The sequence below is a fragment of the Pectinophora gossypiella genome, chromosome 1 (assembly GCF_024362695.1).
Source record: "Pectinophora gossypiella chromosome 1, ilPecGoss1.1, whole genome shotgun sequence".
NCBI classification, from domain to species: domain Eukaryota; kingdom Metazoa; phylum Arthropoda; class Insecta; order Lepidoptera; family Gelechiidae; genus Pectinophora; species Pectinophora gossypiella.
In genome coordinates, this window is record NC_065404.1 from 6676895 (window position 1) to 6696136 (window position 19242).

The 19242-nt window shown below is 37.7% G+C and overlaps 1 protein-coding gene across 1 annotated transcript in view; it reads right to left on the minus strand.

Annotated features, from left to right (window-relative positions):
* The window catches only part of LOC126369830 (ubiquitin-conjugating enzyme E2Q-like protein 1), a 61588-nt gene that overhangs the window by 16560 nt on the left and 25786 nt on the right, over positions 1-19242 (minus strand). The window contains exon 2 of the mRNA XM_050014398.1: positions 4144-4754. Coding sequence (XP_049870355.1) covers positions 4144-4274 — 131 coding nt within the window. The 5' untranslated portion in view covers positions 4275-4754. The remainder of the gene's footprint in view (positions 1-4143; positions 4755-19242) is intronic.

Consider the following 19242-nt stretch of genomic DNA (forward strand, 5'->3'; position numbering starts at 1 on the left):
ACATAACGTCGAACAGTGAAAACCATAAGCGCCTCTTTGAAGAATCGCATTAATTAGGATGTGATTTTTTTAATCACAATCTCACAAGTTTCTACACGCTATTTCCAATCCAAGTAAAAACACGAGATGGTCCCAAATTTTACTCGGATCGAAATGAATTGATAGAAACCGAAATTTTGTTGAAGAAAGTCACATCATAAAGGCGACGATAAATAAAAACATGGGGTACGAGTAGGTACAAGAGGATGTAGTATTTAAAATTGAGAAGAAGTGGATGTTAGAATAGAGCGGGTGAATGAGTTGTTAAAATAAATGACACTAAAGTAGCGGCACGCTATGTTGGCCGTTTGGACGTAATAAAGTACAGCAATTCTCTCCATATTAATAGTTATAAATTATTACGACACTTGATGGACACAATAAAGTACGTAGGATCTATTAGCTCCTTTAATGTAGTTATGAATAAATTGATGAGCAGGACAAACGTCAAACGGCCATCATAACGTGTCGCTAGTGGCTGGTTCTTCCTTTGTGTATACAAAGGTTTAGGAAAAGGTGGATAAAGGGATATTCGGATGTCGGGAGTACATAGGCAAGTACGTTGGCAAAGAAGCTGGAAATAATTGTTTCATATCATTAAGTTATGTGCCATTTAATGTTTTTTTCTATGAACACTCATTTAGTCCTTAGTGGTTTACCGCAGATAAGAACGTATATTTTACGTACTTATATAAATATGCTGTAGTAAAACAACACTTATACGTACTTAGATATGTTATAAAATAAACTGTATAACGCTTGTATTGCGGAAATAACTAGTGAGCTCAAAATAGAAGCAAAGACCGGTCTTAAATAAATAAGAAGATTCAGCTAAGTGCCTCGTACCGATAATAAAGAGGGCTTACCATAAGTTGTTTTAAGCTAATACAGAAATAGATGCTTCCATGATGTGTTCGTATCAACGGGAATATGGGACTAAAGTATCAAAGTGACGTACAAAATTACGTCACCATGTGTGTAGAGTTCTCTACGTAAGTACTTTTTTAACCTAGTATAAGTAATCCATAGAGTAGATTATTTTTTATTACATTATTGGTAAACACATCATCTACAATATTATATTTATATAACATGAGACACGTTGACTTTTATGATACCTATACCTACTTGGATTTAGGGTGATAAACAGTAGAACATTCTATATTTTTATTTTCGTCTAGACCATTTACGGAACGGAATCGTTTATTATTGCTATGTTTATTTATTTAAAATTCTATTTTCGTATTTTTTCCAAACATGCCATGATAACAGTGATATAATAATAAAATCTAATTTGAATAGTGACAGCTTGGTTCCTGGTCAATTATTGATCAACTCAATCAGCGATGAATGGTTCAATTGATTTATAGGCGCAGACGCGAATAACAATTTTGTCATCTTTGGTATCTACGTAGGTAGGAATGTGTACCTAAGTACCTTAACAATTACTAATCGGTAGCTATTATGTAATTGGTGACATCATCAATCGTATCCAAACGATTACGTCCTAAATATGAAACCAATTAGGTACCTACTACATATTAATTACAAGACTAAATAAACTTTGGTTTCTCGTTGAAGCCGATAACTACTATCGGTTACTTACTTGCAAAAACAATAACGAAGTTCTCGTATGAATATACTAAGATGATAAAAATGTCTCCATCATACCTCACAGAGGCAGTTTCTATAAATAGCGAGTAACGTGAGAAACTGCATTGTTTGTCACGTTAATGAGACATTGGTCCCAAGTTATGATTAGGTAGGACATTATGCATGTACCTTTCGGCGGCACTATCTCACATTTGAATGCAGACCGCTTCTATCGCGCTGCTGCATGCCTATACACAGTTGCGAATGCTAATTGTGTCACACAATTAACAATAGTGGGATAAATACAAGTCATGTGTATGTTATTTTACTCGGGATGTCTTTGTTGTTGCAATGTTCCGCGTTCATACGTCACAGTGCGCGATAACCGAACACAATGCAATTATCCAAGCCATGAGTCTCTGTAAGTAAACAACGCATGTCTCTGTGTGTCTTTGTCTCGGCGTCCAGTTGCGCGGTGCGTTCCCAGAACCATTTGCTTCGTATAATGTCATGCTACTTCTGTTAACTCTCTTCTTTTAGTGACGGAGTATTTATACGCCTGTCGACATCGATGTATTTAGATGGGCTGACTCGCTACAATGTTAATAGTAGTATCCAATGACCATTAAACCAGTAATTAACTAATGACTCGAAGCATATTATGATTGATACAGTGGCATATCAACAATTACGAATAACAATCAGTGTTCGGGCATGTCTCTATTTCATGTTGATATCGCGTGTGGCCAACTAGCGGGCAAGTTTACATGTTTTAAGTACCACTCTAAAATATTTAACACAAACGTGGCCTGCCAAGCCAACGGCATTGACACCTTGCCTGCTTACTTTAATACACAGCTATTTTAAGGTACCTTCAAACTACTGACCTTAGCGGGAAATATGGAATCATGTTTGCGTGCCTAAATAACACCTTGATCTCGATACACCGACGAAACAATATTTTAAAGTACATCACAATACATCCTATATCTAAGTAAGTATATATTTTTTAAGATTTATGTAGGAAACCTTAAAGTATAGGTAAATATATGTTCAATACGGATTGTTCAGTTGAGTTTTTAATTTTCTTCATTACAATCATCGAATGACGTCAGATCCGCCCCAACAACATACAATCTCTCAAAATATTGACGTTCATATTAATAATGAAATAAGAACGTCTTTGACCGTGTCCTTTTTATTACGTGTAATTATTTAATTATGACTGAGTAAAAGAAAGTAGACCTCCTTCATAAAGCAGGGAGACTTGCGCACTTTGTTAGGTTATTTATTACTTATTAGGTTTTCCATGGCATTACTAGTTGACTCTACTCACCAGTTGCTATATAAATAGTTGAAAAAGAAAACGTTTAAGTGAAACGAGCATATCACTAAACTTGAAGCACGAGTAGGTAGGCGCTATGAAATGTTTACTGGATAAGATTATGAAATCGCCAACACATGTTATGTTATGTTATGTTGCGCAGCCAAATAGTACCTACCTACCATTCTGAACTTGCTGTTTATTCGCATTGTAATTTCAAGTTACGTTATATTTTCCTGAAGTAGCTGTACCATTCATTGTTTGTACCACGTTTGAACTGTTACTGTTTCACGTATCACGTCTGTCGTCAAGTTGTTCGGAAGAAACATGCATAGCTGCGTACCTACTAGAATGTTCATTATTAAACGACGTTCCGCGGATCTCTACATGTTAATCAACAGACGACGACAGTTGATGTTATAATTTGGACAGATACATTCACAAAACATTGGTCGTCTGGTAGGTAGGTAGGTACCCACATTAATTAATTGTCGATAAAAAGATAAGTCTGGAAGTGTTCTAAGCACAAACAGCCACTAAATAACTTGACTTGAGCTTTGTAGAGCCACCGGCAACAACGATTCTTAGTACCTATTAATGTAGCATATTAATGTTTATAAATGAGTCTAGGTAAGAATGTTTACAGTTGATAGGTTTTCTGGTAGTATTACAGCGCAAACTGATGAATAAACTATCGTGTGAATGGCATACCCAGTTGGGCGAGACTTGACGCATGAGCCATACATGGCAAACAAGAAATCCCGGATGTTTTCCAAGACTCAACTCCTTATAGCAACATGGGAAAACTATGCGGATGCCAGCGCGATCAAAAAAGATGTAGTAGATACTTGCCTACCTATAATGTATTTCGTCTGTATAAAACCTCCATACCTACTTATCTTGATTTAATTGTTTTGAGAGAACTTCAAAGAAGTAGGTAGGTACGAAGGTTTTCCAACTTGTATAAATAGTAATTATGCTTCTCTTATCAATTTCTTTTCCTCTTATCTTCACACTTACCAATTTAGTTATCGTCAATTGTACACAGACGGCGGCGTCATCTATTGTGATTCAGATTGTTCGGCATTATCTTTGTTTTGCTTATAATACGGTAAGTGGCTTTAATAACACGTTTAATGTAAATATGATAAGAATGTGCACGTATTAATTGTTGAATATGGTGTTACCTGTGTCGGCGCAGCAGGCCCCGCCGCGCGGGCGAGCCGCTGGGGCCAGCGCCCTCGTTGTCCAGCTTCTCCGGGGACCGGAACAGCTTGCGGAACGCAGCCGCCACCTTTTCCTTCGAACGCGACGTCATGTTTCACTAATAAACTACACTTTCTATCCTTACACTAAACTTTCAGATTATCAACTTTCACTGTTTGTTTATTTACATTCGTACGTCTATGTGCGCCATGTCACACAAACGTCAGATTCCAATTTGGAATGTGTATTGCGGTCAATGGTGCCAGTGTTCGGTCAGGTGGGTTGCATCACCGGCGTGTCGCGCGGCAGTGCGGCAGTGCGGCGGTGCGGCGGTGTGAGCGCGGCCGCGGCGGCGTGTGCTGCACCTCACGTGCGGCTGCGGAGTGAGAGCGATGAAATCGAAACTTGGCACGTCGGCGGAGGTCGGTTATCGCTCCGCGGGCGCGGGATGGTGTGTCGGCAAGTGTGTCACACTCATGTCGCGCCCGCGGCGCCGGCGCAGCTGCGCTCCCGTGTGAATGAACTGAACCGCAGCCCTTGAACGTTCGCTAGATCCAGTTGCTCGAGCCCGACGAGTCCTGTTCGTTACGCACTGAAACAAAACAAACAAAAAATACTTTTACTTTTGTTCGTCTGTGGGATTTGTATCTAGATGGCTTCAACGTACCTACCTAGTAACTAACTGAATAACACAATATATTTTATTAATAACAGTTTTGCCACACACTACAGATGCAGTACACTACGAGTAGGTACTACTCTACCTACACAGCAGCAGCGATATTGCTTCTTTCTGTCGTAGGGTGGTAACTGATTTATGGCTCCCTTGGGGTCAGTGGCTTCGAGACCCTTGCCTTCACGATACTACAGAAATGAAATAAACCCCCGACGAACGTAAACTTACTTCTATTACTAGGGTCAACGTAATTTATAGAGAACTAATTTGGCGTAGCTCAGCACCTAAGACCCTTTAGTTAGTAGACAGGAGGTTATTAGGAGGGAATGTAGAGATCGCTGACTAGCCATACAGGAACATACCCATAGTTTTTTGACTTTCGAATGGCAATAATATATTTTATTACGTCATAAAACTAGAGAGAATGTGCAGGTTTAGTTTCACAAAGGCTTGTTATATTAAATCGAAGTTTTTATTATAGACGCAGATCGCGACGCAATTATTTATTCAAATTTGTAAGTAAACCGATTTCCTCAATAAAGTTTTTTTTACTGTGTTGTTTTAAGTTTACGCGGTTATTATCATAATTAAAGCACATAATAACGGGTTCTTACCGCGTTTAAATGGGGATATGAGACTCCCGATATTTCGACACTGTTGCAAGTGCCATGATCACGGGATGACTGATGAGATTGGAGTGGAGTAGGTAGATCCATAATTTTCTACGGGCAGACATATCTGTCTACCCTCTTTCTTTGCCGCTTGTTTATGTTTTTGATATCGGAATGTTCGGAACCATCTGAACTCGCACCAAACTCACTACGACAAACCGCACTCACTGTGTCCTCACGTTTTTTCCCCACATTAGGCCGTTTCAAGCTTTTTACAACACCTACTACTGGATTCCACATGGTCTTTTTTTTATTGGTTTACATTACAGGCTGATCACCTGATTGTCCGAAAGAAAGATGATCCGTGCTTCGGAAGGCACGTTTAGCCGTTGATCCTTACTACTTACTGATGTAAGTTAGTAGTCGTTACATGAGCCGTGTCAGGGGCCTTTGGCGGCTTAATAGTAACCCTGACACCAGGGTTGATGAGGTTTGTAATCCACCTCACAACTGAAGACTGGTTTACATAATACGTTAAAATATATAAGTAAGTACCAAATAGATTAGAGATCATGTCCGTAATTGTTTGTTTGTGTATACGAGTATCCTTGGATTGCCCTTGACTGCTAGGAAGGACGCCGAATAGCCTTCGACTACCCTTTGGCAGGCTGCCCGGTAGTTAGGTCACATCTCCTGGGAGCGTATAAAATACTATTCTCATTCTGCTACTGGATATATAGTAACAAAGTTCAGCCGTAAAGAAACCGTTGCGTTGTGTAAATAAATCCTCCGCAGAGGGTATGAATGGAGATTTACGTTAGCTTCCAAACGTGTAACGGTTGTTTATCTTTTAATTGCATGCCTAAAGTCTAATAATTAGAATAGAATAGAATAGAAAAAGTTTATTATAAAAGGACGCCACACACAAAAAAAGTCAACAACATCATATCAAATTTCCACTAAAACAATTACAAAAAAGCAAGACGGATGTTTGTGTTTGGTTTAATTATTAAACTAGTATGATGATATTAAATCCAACTATATTTGTACGTACCTACACCTACTTACAGCCATTAATAACGAAAACGCAGTCTGTTTTTCCAATACATTACAATCTTGAAGTTTTCAAGGGTAGAGTGAATAGGCAATTGCTACGAGAGCGTGTTCCACCTTAGACCACTTATACCACATCATCATCACGAACTTTTTACATAATAAAAAAGCGAATGAATACTTTTTGTTACAATCTCCTTTCTTAGAAAAGACGAATCAAAGGAAAATATTAGGTACCTATCTAATAATTTTATTGGTTTTGGAATGTTAGAGAATTATTTGGAATTATAACACACGTGATTACATAATATATTCTCTTTTATAAAATTGTTCTTATTTGCTATCGACATCATCGACAGCTTATCGAATAACATTGCTATTCCTTTATTTATCTGCGTCTTTATGTTTTACTGGGAAACCCGAATATATAACAGTGCCTGAAATAAACTTATATGAAAATATTAGATCACATTTCATATTAATTTACAAGCATATTTAAATAGTTAATAATAATTTGTGAGCGAGGATGTGCTGCCCACAAAGGATGCTATCGGGGTAACGAGCAGAACACAATACCCCGCTAGCCACAAGTTGACTGTAGTGTGACTGTCGACGATCCAACGGTGTCATGTTGGAAGTTGTATATCGTCGTTGCCAATTTAAAATCTATTACGTGCAATTTTACAGAAATAAAAAAAAAACTTCCACCTGAATATTTTTTGTATGACTGTGTTAAAAACTTAACGAAAGAATAGTTGACGATAAGTTTCCTTTACCTAATATAACGGATATTTTGGATTCTCTTTCTGGCGCTATGTATTTTACTCATTTAGATTTACACCAGGCTTATTATCAGTTACAATTGAACGAAGAAAGTAGGAAATGCACCGCATTTACAACTCCTTCAGGACAGTATCAAATGAAACGACTACCTATGGGGTTAAAAACTAGCCCCAACGCTTTTTCGCGAGCGATGACAGTTGCTATGGCCGGATTAAATTACGATAAAGTCTTTGTTTATTTAGATGATTTGATTTGCTACGGAAGGAATCTTCAACAACATAACAAAAATCTTATGGATGTATTTTCACGTTTAAGGAAAGTGAACTTAAAATTGAACCCATCTAAATGCGAGTTTTTAAAAAAAGAGTTACTTTATTTGGGTCATGTGGTTTCTTCGAAAGGTGTGAAACCTGATCCGAATAAAATAATTGCTTTGGAAAAGTACCCCGTTCCCGAAAATTCCGATGATGTTAAAAGATTTGTAGCTTTTGCTAATTATTATAGAAAATTTATTCCCCACTTTGCCGAAATAACGATTCCCTTAAATAATTTATGCAGAAAAAATACAGTATTTGAATGGAATACAGCATGCGAAAATTCATTCCTTAAAATCAAACATGCACTTGCGTCCCCGCCAGTACTTCAGTATCCAAAATTGGACAGTGACAATACATTCATATTAAAGACTGATGCATCGGGCTTTGCAATTGGGTCCGTGCTATGTAACCAAGATCACAGGCCAGTCGCGTACGCAAGTCGAACGCTAAATAAAGCAGAGAAAAATTATCCGACCATAGAAAAAGAATTGTTGTCAATCGTGTGGTCAATTAAATATTTCAGACCATATCTATTCGGAAGAAAGTTTAAAATTGAAACTGATCATAGACCCCTTGTTTATTTATTTAACATGTCGAATCCTTCTAGTCGCTTAACAAAATTCAGATTACTATTAGAGGAATACGATTTTGAAATACATTACGTGAAAGGAAGCGAGAATGTGACTGCTGACGCTATGTCCCGTATACGTATTACAAGCGATGATTTAAAGAACATGAATGAGCATATAGTGTCAGTATTAACTAGGGCACAACGGAAGAAGATGATGGATGGTAGTTATAATCCCCCGCCAGTCAAGGTCACAACCAACAATTGGACTGATCACCCAAGAGTTGTAGAAATGCCTAAACTGCCGCAGGATTATACTGAGTTAGTTTTCATGAAAGAAAGCGAATGGAAGAAGAGTGAGAATGAAATGACGGAAAGAACGGAACATTTAGGATATATACCTGATAAGTCAATTATATGCACAAAATTAATTACCCCATCACGGTGTACACGAGATGTCTTCGTGAGGGAATTAACTTTGTTATGTCAAAAAATAAAAATCCCCTGTATGTACGTTCTCAAAAATGAAGAGAACGACAGAGTAATAAAAAAGCTAGCTCAAATGATTACAAGTATGGATACATGGACCGGTCCACGACTATGTATTGTAAAAGGGGTAAGGAAAATTACAGATAAAGATATGCAACGTATTATATTGAATGACTTCCATATGCTGCCAACAAGCGGACACGCCGGCATCCGACGCATGTTGTGCAATATACGTAAGTACTACTTCTGGCCAGGACTTGAAAAGGACGTCACAAATTATGTGAAAAAATGCGACCAATGTCAACGACATAAATATAGTAAGTACGTCAAAGAGCCAATGGTCATCACCAACTGTGGTAACTCAGCATTTGAACGTATGTATATAGATTTAGTGGGTCCGTTAGTTAGGGATAATAGTAATAATCAATATATTTTAACTTTGCAATGCGACCTAACCAAATACGTCGAAGCGTATCCACTACCATCGAAGGATACAGAGACTGTAGCTTCGGCATTTGTCAATAATTTTATTTTACGCTACGGCATCCCACACGACCTTGTGTCAGACAGAGGAAAGGAATTCGTCTCAAAAACCATGCAACAGGTATGTAACATTTTGAACATTAACCATTTAACATCCACAGCCTATCACCACCAAACAATCGGCGCATTAGAGAACAGTCACAAACATCTGGTTGCGTTTCTAAGAATGCAAACACAAAACCAACCAACTAGTTGGAGCACGTGGATACCTTTTTGGTGCTTCTCTTATAACACAACTGTTCATACTGAAACCAAATACACGCCTTATGAGTTGGTATTTGGTAAACAGTGTACCATACCAAGTAACCTATCAAATACTATTGATCCATTATACAATGCATTTGATTACCCATTGCAATTGAAGTATAAGTTGCAAGTGTCGCAATATGATGCAAAGAAAAATCTAGAGTTAAGTAAACATTTAAGAAAAGAGCGTTATGATAATTATATTAATCCTATTACATATAAGCCAGGAGACTCTTTGTTATTGAAAAATGAAGCTTGTACCAGTAAGTTAGATTCAATTTATATTGGACCATTTAAAGTAGTTAAAGATTGTGGAACAAATGTTATAATTTTAGATAAGTCTAATAGGGAAAAAACTGTTCATAAAAACAGAACAAAAATGTATTTTAGTTAAGAATATTAGGTTATACTTAAAAAAAAAAAAACTTAATTGTAACCTTTTTTTTTTTTTTTAATATTCGGTGGGTCGTATAGTGTGGAGTAGATTATGTACTGATTATATATGAATACTGTGTACCCATTTTGGAGTAGTAATAAATCAGATGTAGTCCCGAACACTTGTTTCTTTTGCTCTCCCGATCGTCCATCCTTACACATCATCATCAGCCGTATGACGCCCACTGCTGGGCATAGGCCTCCCCCAAGGATCTCCACGACGATCGGTCCTGCGCTGTCCGCATCCAGCGGCAAAATATTAAAAGTTAATAGATATTTACGTACATAAGAGTTTGTACTGAATGTTTTAGGAGCAAAATACTATTCGATCCTGACAAAAAAGAAATTTGGTGAGGGCGAGCTTTTAAATTGGCAACGACGATTTAGGTATGCATCATGCTGTGTAAACTTTGCTTGTGCGTTTCAGGACTGCATTATTGTTGCAAGTAGGCGGAACTCGCTGGCCAACTAGTTGGGGACGCCACATTTAAAAAAATATTCGCTGTACAATATACAACCGTATATTACACAAATTATATTGGTAACAAATGATGATAGCTTATCAAGACCTCATCATCACCATCACCAGCCCATTAACGTCCCCATTGCTGGGGCACGGGCCTTCCCTGTGGATGGATAGGGAGATCGGGCCTTAAACCACCACGCGGGCCCAGTGCTGATTGGTGGTTATTAACGACTGCTAATGCAGCCGGGACCAACGGCTTAACGTGCCTTCCGAAGCACGGAGGAGCTCGAGGTGAAAACTTTTTTTTGTGGTCACCCATCCTATGACCGGCCTTTGCGAAAGTTGCTTAACTTCAACTTCTTTATCAGGACCTACTGTACTCATAAATCAACTTTAATTTCTACTCTTTTGAGCAAGTTCGCAACCACAGTGGATTAGTTATTGCTTTTCCAGTTTCTCTCGTGAACGGGATCTCGATCTAAGTGGTTTCTAAGCATTTGATAATTTTGGAAATTCCCCTACTACCGTCTTTGGTAAGTCTACCTACAGTAAGAAACATACTAGGTACACAGTAACTGAGAGACCAGCAGTCCTATTTGCTCGCTGGTCTATGTCAAGAGGTGTCATGGGAATAGATGCATACTACTTTCAAAGATTAAAAAGTGTTTTCTATCTATAGAGTCGTAAGACCGAATGTTCTTTTAAAATCTAAACCCTATTGTTTAACTATTGTGTCTGGAAATCTCGGCGTTACGAGGATATGTCGTACAAGTTGGTTCATGAGTTATGACTTATTTATTAGAGTTATGTTTCTATGAAAGTATTGATCAATTGACAGTTAATACGTTGTACCTGCCTACTCGTACATAATACTCTAGTATTTATTAAAGAGCTTTTAAAACTTTGTAGGTAATTTAAGCGGTAAGCGGACCCCATGAGAAAACGGGATAACGCTACGCAATGTTTTGTAATTTCCGGCCAATACCTAAAACTATTCCATTACCTTTATCTCGCAGTTATCAACTTATTAGATATTTAAGTACCTACCTCTGTCAATCAACTCTACTTGAAATGGGTCATTTGGCAGTTGTTTGCAAAATTAATTAGAAAACGACTTAGGTATTCTAATATAACAGAAGGGCGACCTTTTCGCGTAGTTCCGACTGTTGAATTGAAAGGAAATAAGAGTACAGTTCGGTGGGAAACGAGTTGTTCCTGACGGTTTAATGGCAATCACGTTCCGTTTGCCGTCGTCGGAGGGACGCGGAAAATTTAATTTAAATATCTCACCGCAACGCCGGGACCTCAACTCCATAATGGCTTCGGCACCCGGGACCCTGGAACTGCTGCAAATTGATAATTAAGTTTACCAGGCCGACAGAGTAATGCAGAAATCGAGAGGAAATTGTACAAACAGCGTCGCAGAATAACAAGTACTTGTACCCATTCGTTGAGAAAGAAAATGAACAGTCCTGTTGTGGACTTTTTAACCTACTTATTGCATTTTTAATGTTGACAACTCGTTTACATAAGCTCACGACTATATCCCAATGGGGTAGTCTGAGTTCATCCATCGCAAGATGAACTAAGTACCCACACCTCACCTAGCTTTCTGTTAGAACAATATGATAGGAGGTGAGTTGTATTTCCAATGTAAACATGTTCGTGTGAGCTATGTTATGTTGCGAATTGAAAACTTGAGGTTATGGCTCTTTAAATAGAGTAGACAGTAGAGGTAAGTCCTTTTCGATGTAAACAAAAACTGGCTACATTTCAAAGGTGCAGTGAAATTAAGTCAACATTTAATGTACTTAATAAAAAATTTTAGAAGGTACAGTCAAGTTTCAAAGTAAATCAGTTGCATATACCAGGGTGTTAGTGACATCGTAACGAAATCTTTGAGGGATGATTCAGACTATGATCCCGAGTTGATATCAAGTACAATTTTCCGTCGCAACATTCAAGTATATTTTTGTGTTTTTTTTTAGTTAATTTCATTTCTTTCTGCGACGGAAAATTGCACTTGATATCAACTCAGGATCATAGTGTGAATCGTCCCTCAAAGATTTCGTTACGATGTCACTAACACCTTGTGTAATATATTTGTACCGAAAACAACTACTGTTTAATACGGCGAGAAAGAATCGCGTATTTATCTTGGAATTGACCTTATGTCTAACGACTAACGACTTGAATCCGAAGTCTCTAATAACGGGCTGGGTGAATGAATCGCTGTTGTTGAATGGTATCTTCGATTGATTGATAGGATTGTAGGTTAGGGGATGGTCCCTTCAACTATCTCCACTAAAAAAATCGCTTCAATTCGTCTCTCCGTATTGCCGTGAAAAACGGACAAACAAACAGACAGACACACACATACACTTTCCCATGTATATTAGTATGATAGCTAAATACGTAGGTAAATTACTACATAGGTCCGGCCTGCCTGAGGTCCTAGAAGGTGGTCAACTTGATGAAATATGCAAAGATGAATAAGTATTTGTGGAATAGTCACGCCCGGAATGTCGAATGAAATTCCGGTTTCATCGGTCATTACTTATTTGTACCCTCGACTCGAATATCATCCTGTAAGGGATAATATTAACATATTACCAATTACCATAGCAATGAGTTCACAATCGAGTATGAGACGTCTGGGACGTTTCTAACACAATATAATAAATAAGTATGTACGTTTATACTTATATACTAAGTACATACTCGTAATCTGTATTGGGTAGGTAAGTAGTCTGTCTTATTTCAAGAAATGTGGCAAATTGAATAGAGGTATACGCTGAGAGTTGCTTTACTGCAAAGATTTGGTTATCATTTCGAGTTTTTTTCTGAACTCCACTCTACTACAGTCATGAGCAATATAATGTACCCACTTTAGGACTCTGTCGCACTAACATATTTGACATTTAGTAAAACTTACAGTTCTATTTGTCAAAAAAGATAATGTGACATGGTACCAAAGTGTATACATATTAATGCTCGTGACCGTACGTCGTGTATACGGGTAATCGTCCTGTCTTACGTGACCGTATGTTTTTATTTTTATACACATTCACTGATAGTAAAATCATTCGTGGGCAAATAAACCTCTTCTAGTATAGTTTCACTAAAAAAATAAGGGCTTTCACGTTTCACCGTTTATTTTTGTAAATAAAAAGCGAAGAACTTGTCAGCACAAATATATTTTTGTGTTAAATCGTCTGTCACTTCAGCAAATAGCTGCAGGTTAACGAGGGTTGAATCAGAAAGGTCAGTCGTAGGATATATCCCGTAAACATCGACGGTACAACTTCTAGACCCCTAATAGCATAAGATCGTGTCCTGTCAACGCAGCTGACAGGTCAGTTATGAAGTGCTGCCGACAACGTTCGATCAATCGCGATCGCTACCATCACCTATCGACGTGTTTAGGATCTTGAAGGAGCCAATCAATGCTCTTTCCTTACCTTGAGGTAAGAACCTTAGTGTAGCTAGTCAAGACAATTGATTCCATGTGAAAAATCAAACATTAGGCGTCTATTTGGTTGTATTGTCGATGCGTAGAATATATCCCGCGGAGTTGCGTGGGTGGCGGCGCCCACGCGATCCTATGAGATTCCGAATCACACAACCGTCCCCGTTAGAAGTGTATACTACCTACTTTTGTTTTTCTTCCTCAGGATACTCAACTAATGGTTATCCTATTGCTTTCATTGATTTGTCTTTTTTGCCATGTGGTAAAAGTTTACCCACGCCTGTTATTTTCTTACTATAGGTTCGCGTTTGACCACAATCTCACCATGTTGATGTGGCGTGAGGTGGAACCTACTCGCCTAGCAAGTACCGATTCACTCTAGCCTTGAATACTCCATGATGTACTTATTGTTTTGGAAACACAGACTACGGCCAGCTGGTCCACTCCTCCGCTGTTCGCATTTAAAGAGATGAAGCCTATTGTTCAGAAGACACATATCTACCTACCAACGTAAGTACCTATAGGTGGCTATTTATTCATAAGTACTTCTATACTTCTTTTAAAACGCATTAACAATAACGTTTAATATAACAACGCCTTCAGGGGGTTGTTGGGGCTGCCCTGGCGCTGCAGTGCCTCGGGGATGTTCGCCTCTTAGAGCACTGATGGCTTCCAGACTGTTCTACGCAAGCGTGTGGCTTCTCTGTGGGGGCATGTGCGGGGTAGCAGCAACATTCTCCTGAAGGTGGTCTCACAAAGGATGGACAGTCCCATCCTCACAATAACAAATCAATATTTATAAATAATATATCAATATCAATATTTTTTACTAACTTAGATATAATATTCTGTTACAAACATTTTTTTTTTTGACGTGACTTATTGTAGATTTGCCGCAGATGGCATTAACTACTTGGCCGGACAAATGGGGAGCGCTGAAGGCTCTCACCCGGTACAACGTTTAAGACAACAGGCCTGAGGGTGCCCAGTTGGGCGCGAACCTCGGCTCAGGGCGTCGTCTGAGAGGAAAAATATTTGAAAGAATTAATCGATCCTAGTGGGTCGATAGCGATAAGCGCTGAATGAGGGAAATCGTCGACCACGCCGGCGGGGTCGGTATCGGGGTCCTGAAGTGTTTGGTGTCGCGAGCTGATTGGCTGCCTCTATGGCTAGAGTAATCGGGTCGTCGGGATCGTATATTACGTCCTTCGGACGCCGATACTTTTCAGTACCGTCCCTAAGCGGAATGTACTCGGAAGCCGCAACTACCAGGGGATTTGGGTGGTGCGGAGCAGAATCGAAAAAACGTTTGGAAGCTAATTTGAGCCATTGGGCAATGGTTGGCAGACCTAGGTCAATGTGCAGATTTTCATTGCGAAGGAACCACGGAGCTCCCGTGGCTTTCCGCATGAAACGATTTTGTATTACGTGTAGACGGTGAATTTGAGAGGGACTCGCGTGAGCGAAAACTACCCCTGCATAGGTTATGATCGGACGGATGCAAGTCGTGTAGATTTTCACCTTATTCCTAAGGGACAATTTACTTCGCTTGTTAAGGAGACAATGAAGACGGCCCATTACAAACGCGGCGCGATCGCGCACTCGTTTGATATGGGCCTTGAAAGTAAGACGTCTATCTAAGACTACGCCGAGATATTTGACTTGCTCCTCCCAAGGGATCGGCTTGCCAAACATCGTGATGACTTTAAGTTGACTGCGTGACCGTGGCGTGGCGTGTTATAATAGCCCTGTTACAAACAAAATATGGATAAATATTCGGAAAAAATATTTTATATCATTTCATTTTTAAACGCTGAGATATGGCGATTTTTCTTTTGTGAACTGTCTAGTCTACCGCCTGTCGAAGGCGTTAGGGAAGTCTATTTAAAAGCATATTATATAAAATGAAAGTTTGGAAGATTGAGATTGTAATATAACTACTTACTAAAGTATGCCGCTGTGGATATTTTTCCTTTGCCTCGGGGGATGTTACAAATGTTTTTCTCATCCTCTCAGCAGCTTTGAGTTAGTATAGGGGGGTTAAAAGGCCACATCGAAGCAATTCATCTAAAAAAGCAATATTGCAATTTGACATTTGTTTGCATTGCATAAGTAAATGTCAAATTGCAATATTGCTTTTTTTAGATGAATTGCTTCGATATGGTCTCTGTAGTTGTGTGAAATGTGTTTAGAGAAATATCTACGTAAAATCTCTACTAGATTCTATGCAATCAGTGTATGCAATCTACAATCAAGTCAGTCAATCGAAGATCAACAACAGCGACTCATTCACCAAGTCCGTTGTTTGAGATTCCAACAACTCAAAACCAACAAAACTTTGGATTCAAGTAAATAAACAATATTTTCGTCAAATAACATCAAACGATTTCCCAACTTTACTTACAAGTCCAAGATATTTGTTAAGCTTCAATAATTACAGTTTATATATTACTTGTTCGTGTAAATACGTTAAATGATGTACTTACATAAACGTCTATCTTATTATGTTACCTACTAAGTATGTTAGACTTTGTAACCAAACTTGTTTTTAAATTGAACAACTATCATATGTAGTATCAGTCAGAGCCCTAAGGTGCTCCGACTCCGCTTTTCTAGAGAAGTTATGAATGACATTCTGGGCAAAACAATAAATAAATAAGTAGGTACCTATGATAATTAAAATATCTGTAATATAGTAACCTCCTTACCAGTAAAAATACACAAGCGTTGAACATAATGTGTAAGTAATTGACATCCAAGCAAAATTTTATTAATTCGATTTTTACCCTGGCTGTTAAATACTTACACACATTTTTTTATTGCCAAGGAGGTACTGTACTGACATAAGTATGCTGACTTATTAGGGCATTGTTATTCTTTCTTTTTTGATTCTAAATTCGTGTTTACACAGCACACAAATTTCCCTTTTGGCGCAAACAGTATGTTCCACAATGTCTCGTTATTTTTAATAAACTAGACGCTCTATTCCTTTAATAATAATTTTGTTGTGTGGATGGTGTAACTGCAATGTTTAACATTTCGTGGACGTATATGAAAATAAACATTTGTGCTCATTTTAAACTTGAACAAACCGTTGAACTCTGCACAAAGAACATTTTAAAGAATTCGCGTTATTTTTATACTGTGCACACATGTTGTCTTTTGTGCTTGGTCTAGGATAAAAACAAAAACTTATTCGGTATGTTACTTTTTGACAAAGGAGTCTGACTATATAGCAGCCATTCGTACTGTGACATTCGCTACGTACAATGCTCTAACTGAAACAAAAGTTTGTTCGATGTTCAGCACAGTTCAGATGTTAAGGAATTGGTAACCTTTCACTATTTGTTTATTCAACAACGTATTAATTAGACATTGGTTACACCTTATATCGCTACAACTGAGATTAATGTCCCATTCTGCAATGTCAGATTCGTCTGCGTAGTAGGTGCGCTATCATGGAAAAATAATACTTAAATAAGAAGGTAGGTAAGTAGTAATAATAAATAAATATGATTTACGTTACAAATGATGAAACATATTCGAATGTCCGAACTTATAGGTGATGTGTGATTTTTTTAGTACTGTCATAGAATAAGGAATAATACTATGTATAGAACGGCAACTCCCCGCTCCCCACCAGCGTCTGAGCTAGGTTTACCTCACCCCCATTCGAACATAGTTTAGACTTGAATCTTTTGGAATCAGACGTCACACACGCAAATGCGCGTGTACGATAACGTCAATGTATAGTGTCTATGTACAACGAGGTTGTTTGTATGAAGTACCTATATACTGTATAAGTACCTATCCACATGTGTTATTTACAATTTTGTACCATATTTATACGATCAATAAACCCAGAATGATACGACTCTCCTTGACATTAAAGATATCACCTACTATCCGTTTACCGAATTCCTTTACCATTTAATTTATAAACGAATAAAAAATAATCTCGGACACATCCTGTGGTAATCCGCTGTCCACGGTTGGGTGTCCTTGGCATTTTATGAGCAGATGGTAGGGATGTGAAACAATGCCTTTAGTAATCTTCTTATCGTGTGGATTGTGAGGTGGAATACCAGCCGCATCAACCCTGGTATCAAGGTTATTATTGAGCCGCCCCCTGACATGACTCATATAACGACTACATACTTACATCAGTAAGTAGTAACCGGGACAAGCGGCTTAACATGCCTTCTGAAGCACGGATCATCTTACTCTTTCTCACGTTGTCAATGATCCGTCCCTTTTCTTTCCGGCGGATAAGAAAATGACAGATATAACTTAAAATAAAATTAGGAGGTGTTTACAGGAATCGGGGCCATTACTTATTTGTGTTTATACTGAAGGTACAAAACTCGAACATTTTATAAAAGTTTTTATTGATAATAATATGAAGGTAAAAGCTTGCCTTTGTACCTACATAATGTTCCCAGTATTTAATTAGTTTACATAAGGGAGGTACTTAATTCTCTAAGGGATTAAGTATAAATTATTTTTGTGAAATTGGAAAAAGGCGTTCCGAAGTTTGTAGGTGTAAATGCGTGGATATTATATATCCACTCTTAAGTATTATTATTTATTTATTATGGTGCATCAACAGCAGTACATACAAAAATACACATACTTATGGAAAGTTCCTACCAATTATAATTATAGACGCAATCAACACTGACTAAAATAATTATAAAAAGTAGAAAGTAAAGTTTACAAATTAAAAAGAGCAATAATTGTACTTAAATAAAATTCAAAAACATAAACGTGTAAACTTTCTTTAAATAATATTTAAATGGTATGAAAAAAAAAGAAAACTAAAACTATTACAAAATAATACTTAGAAATAGTTAGGTAAGTACATAAAATTATTAGTGGTGTGGGAAAAAGGTGTTATTAGCGCTTTTTGATGTAGGTATCTATAAATACCTCTCAAATTACATTTTCCAAATAAAACAATCTAATTTCGTTTTATACAATATAATTATTTCGTAAAAGACCCTTACAAATAGATTTCCAGACCCTCAAAGGTAGATTTGCTCCTGTATTTGTTTAGGATAGGGCAAATTGAGTAAGTAAATCTACTTAGGCAGGTATGTTTATTTTATGAACCTTTTTATTTTTAAACACCAATATACGTACGTTTAAAAAATAAAAATGGTTCATACGACGAGGTTTAGACGTTTTCTTTAATTTTAAGTATATTTTTATTCTTATTCTGTATTATTTTCTTTATTTTTTGTACCTAAAGTAAGAGTTTATTTTGCACGCGTTAACACATAACAAGGTAACGGACTGCAACAATAGGCTAGTTTCGAACTAGTCAAATCAGTTACTTTTTACTAAACGTCAAAACACGAAATGACATAAATGACGTCATAGAAAAACGTGATAAAATGTCGGACTTATTATTACGTTTCCTTC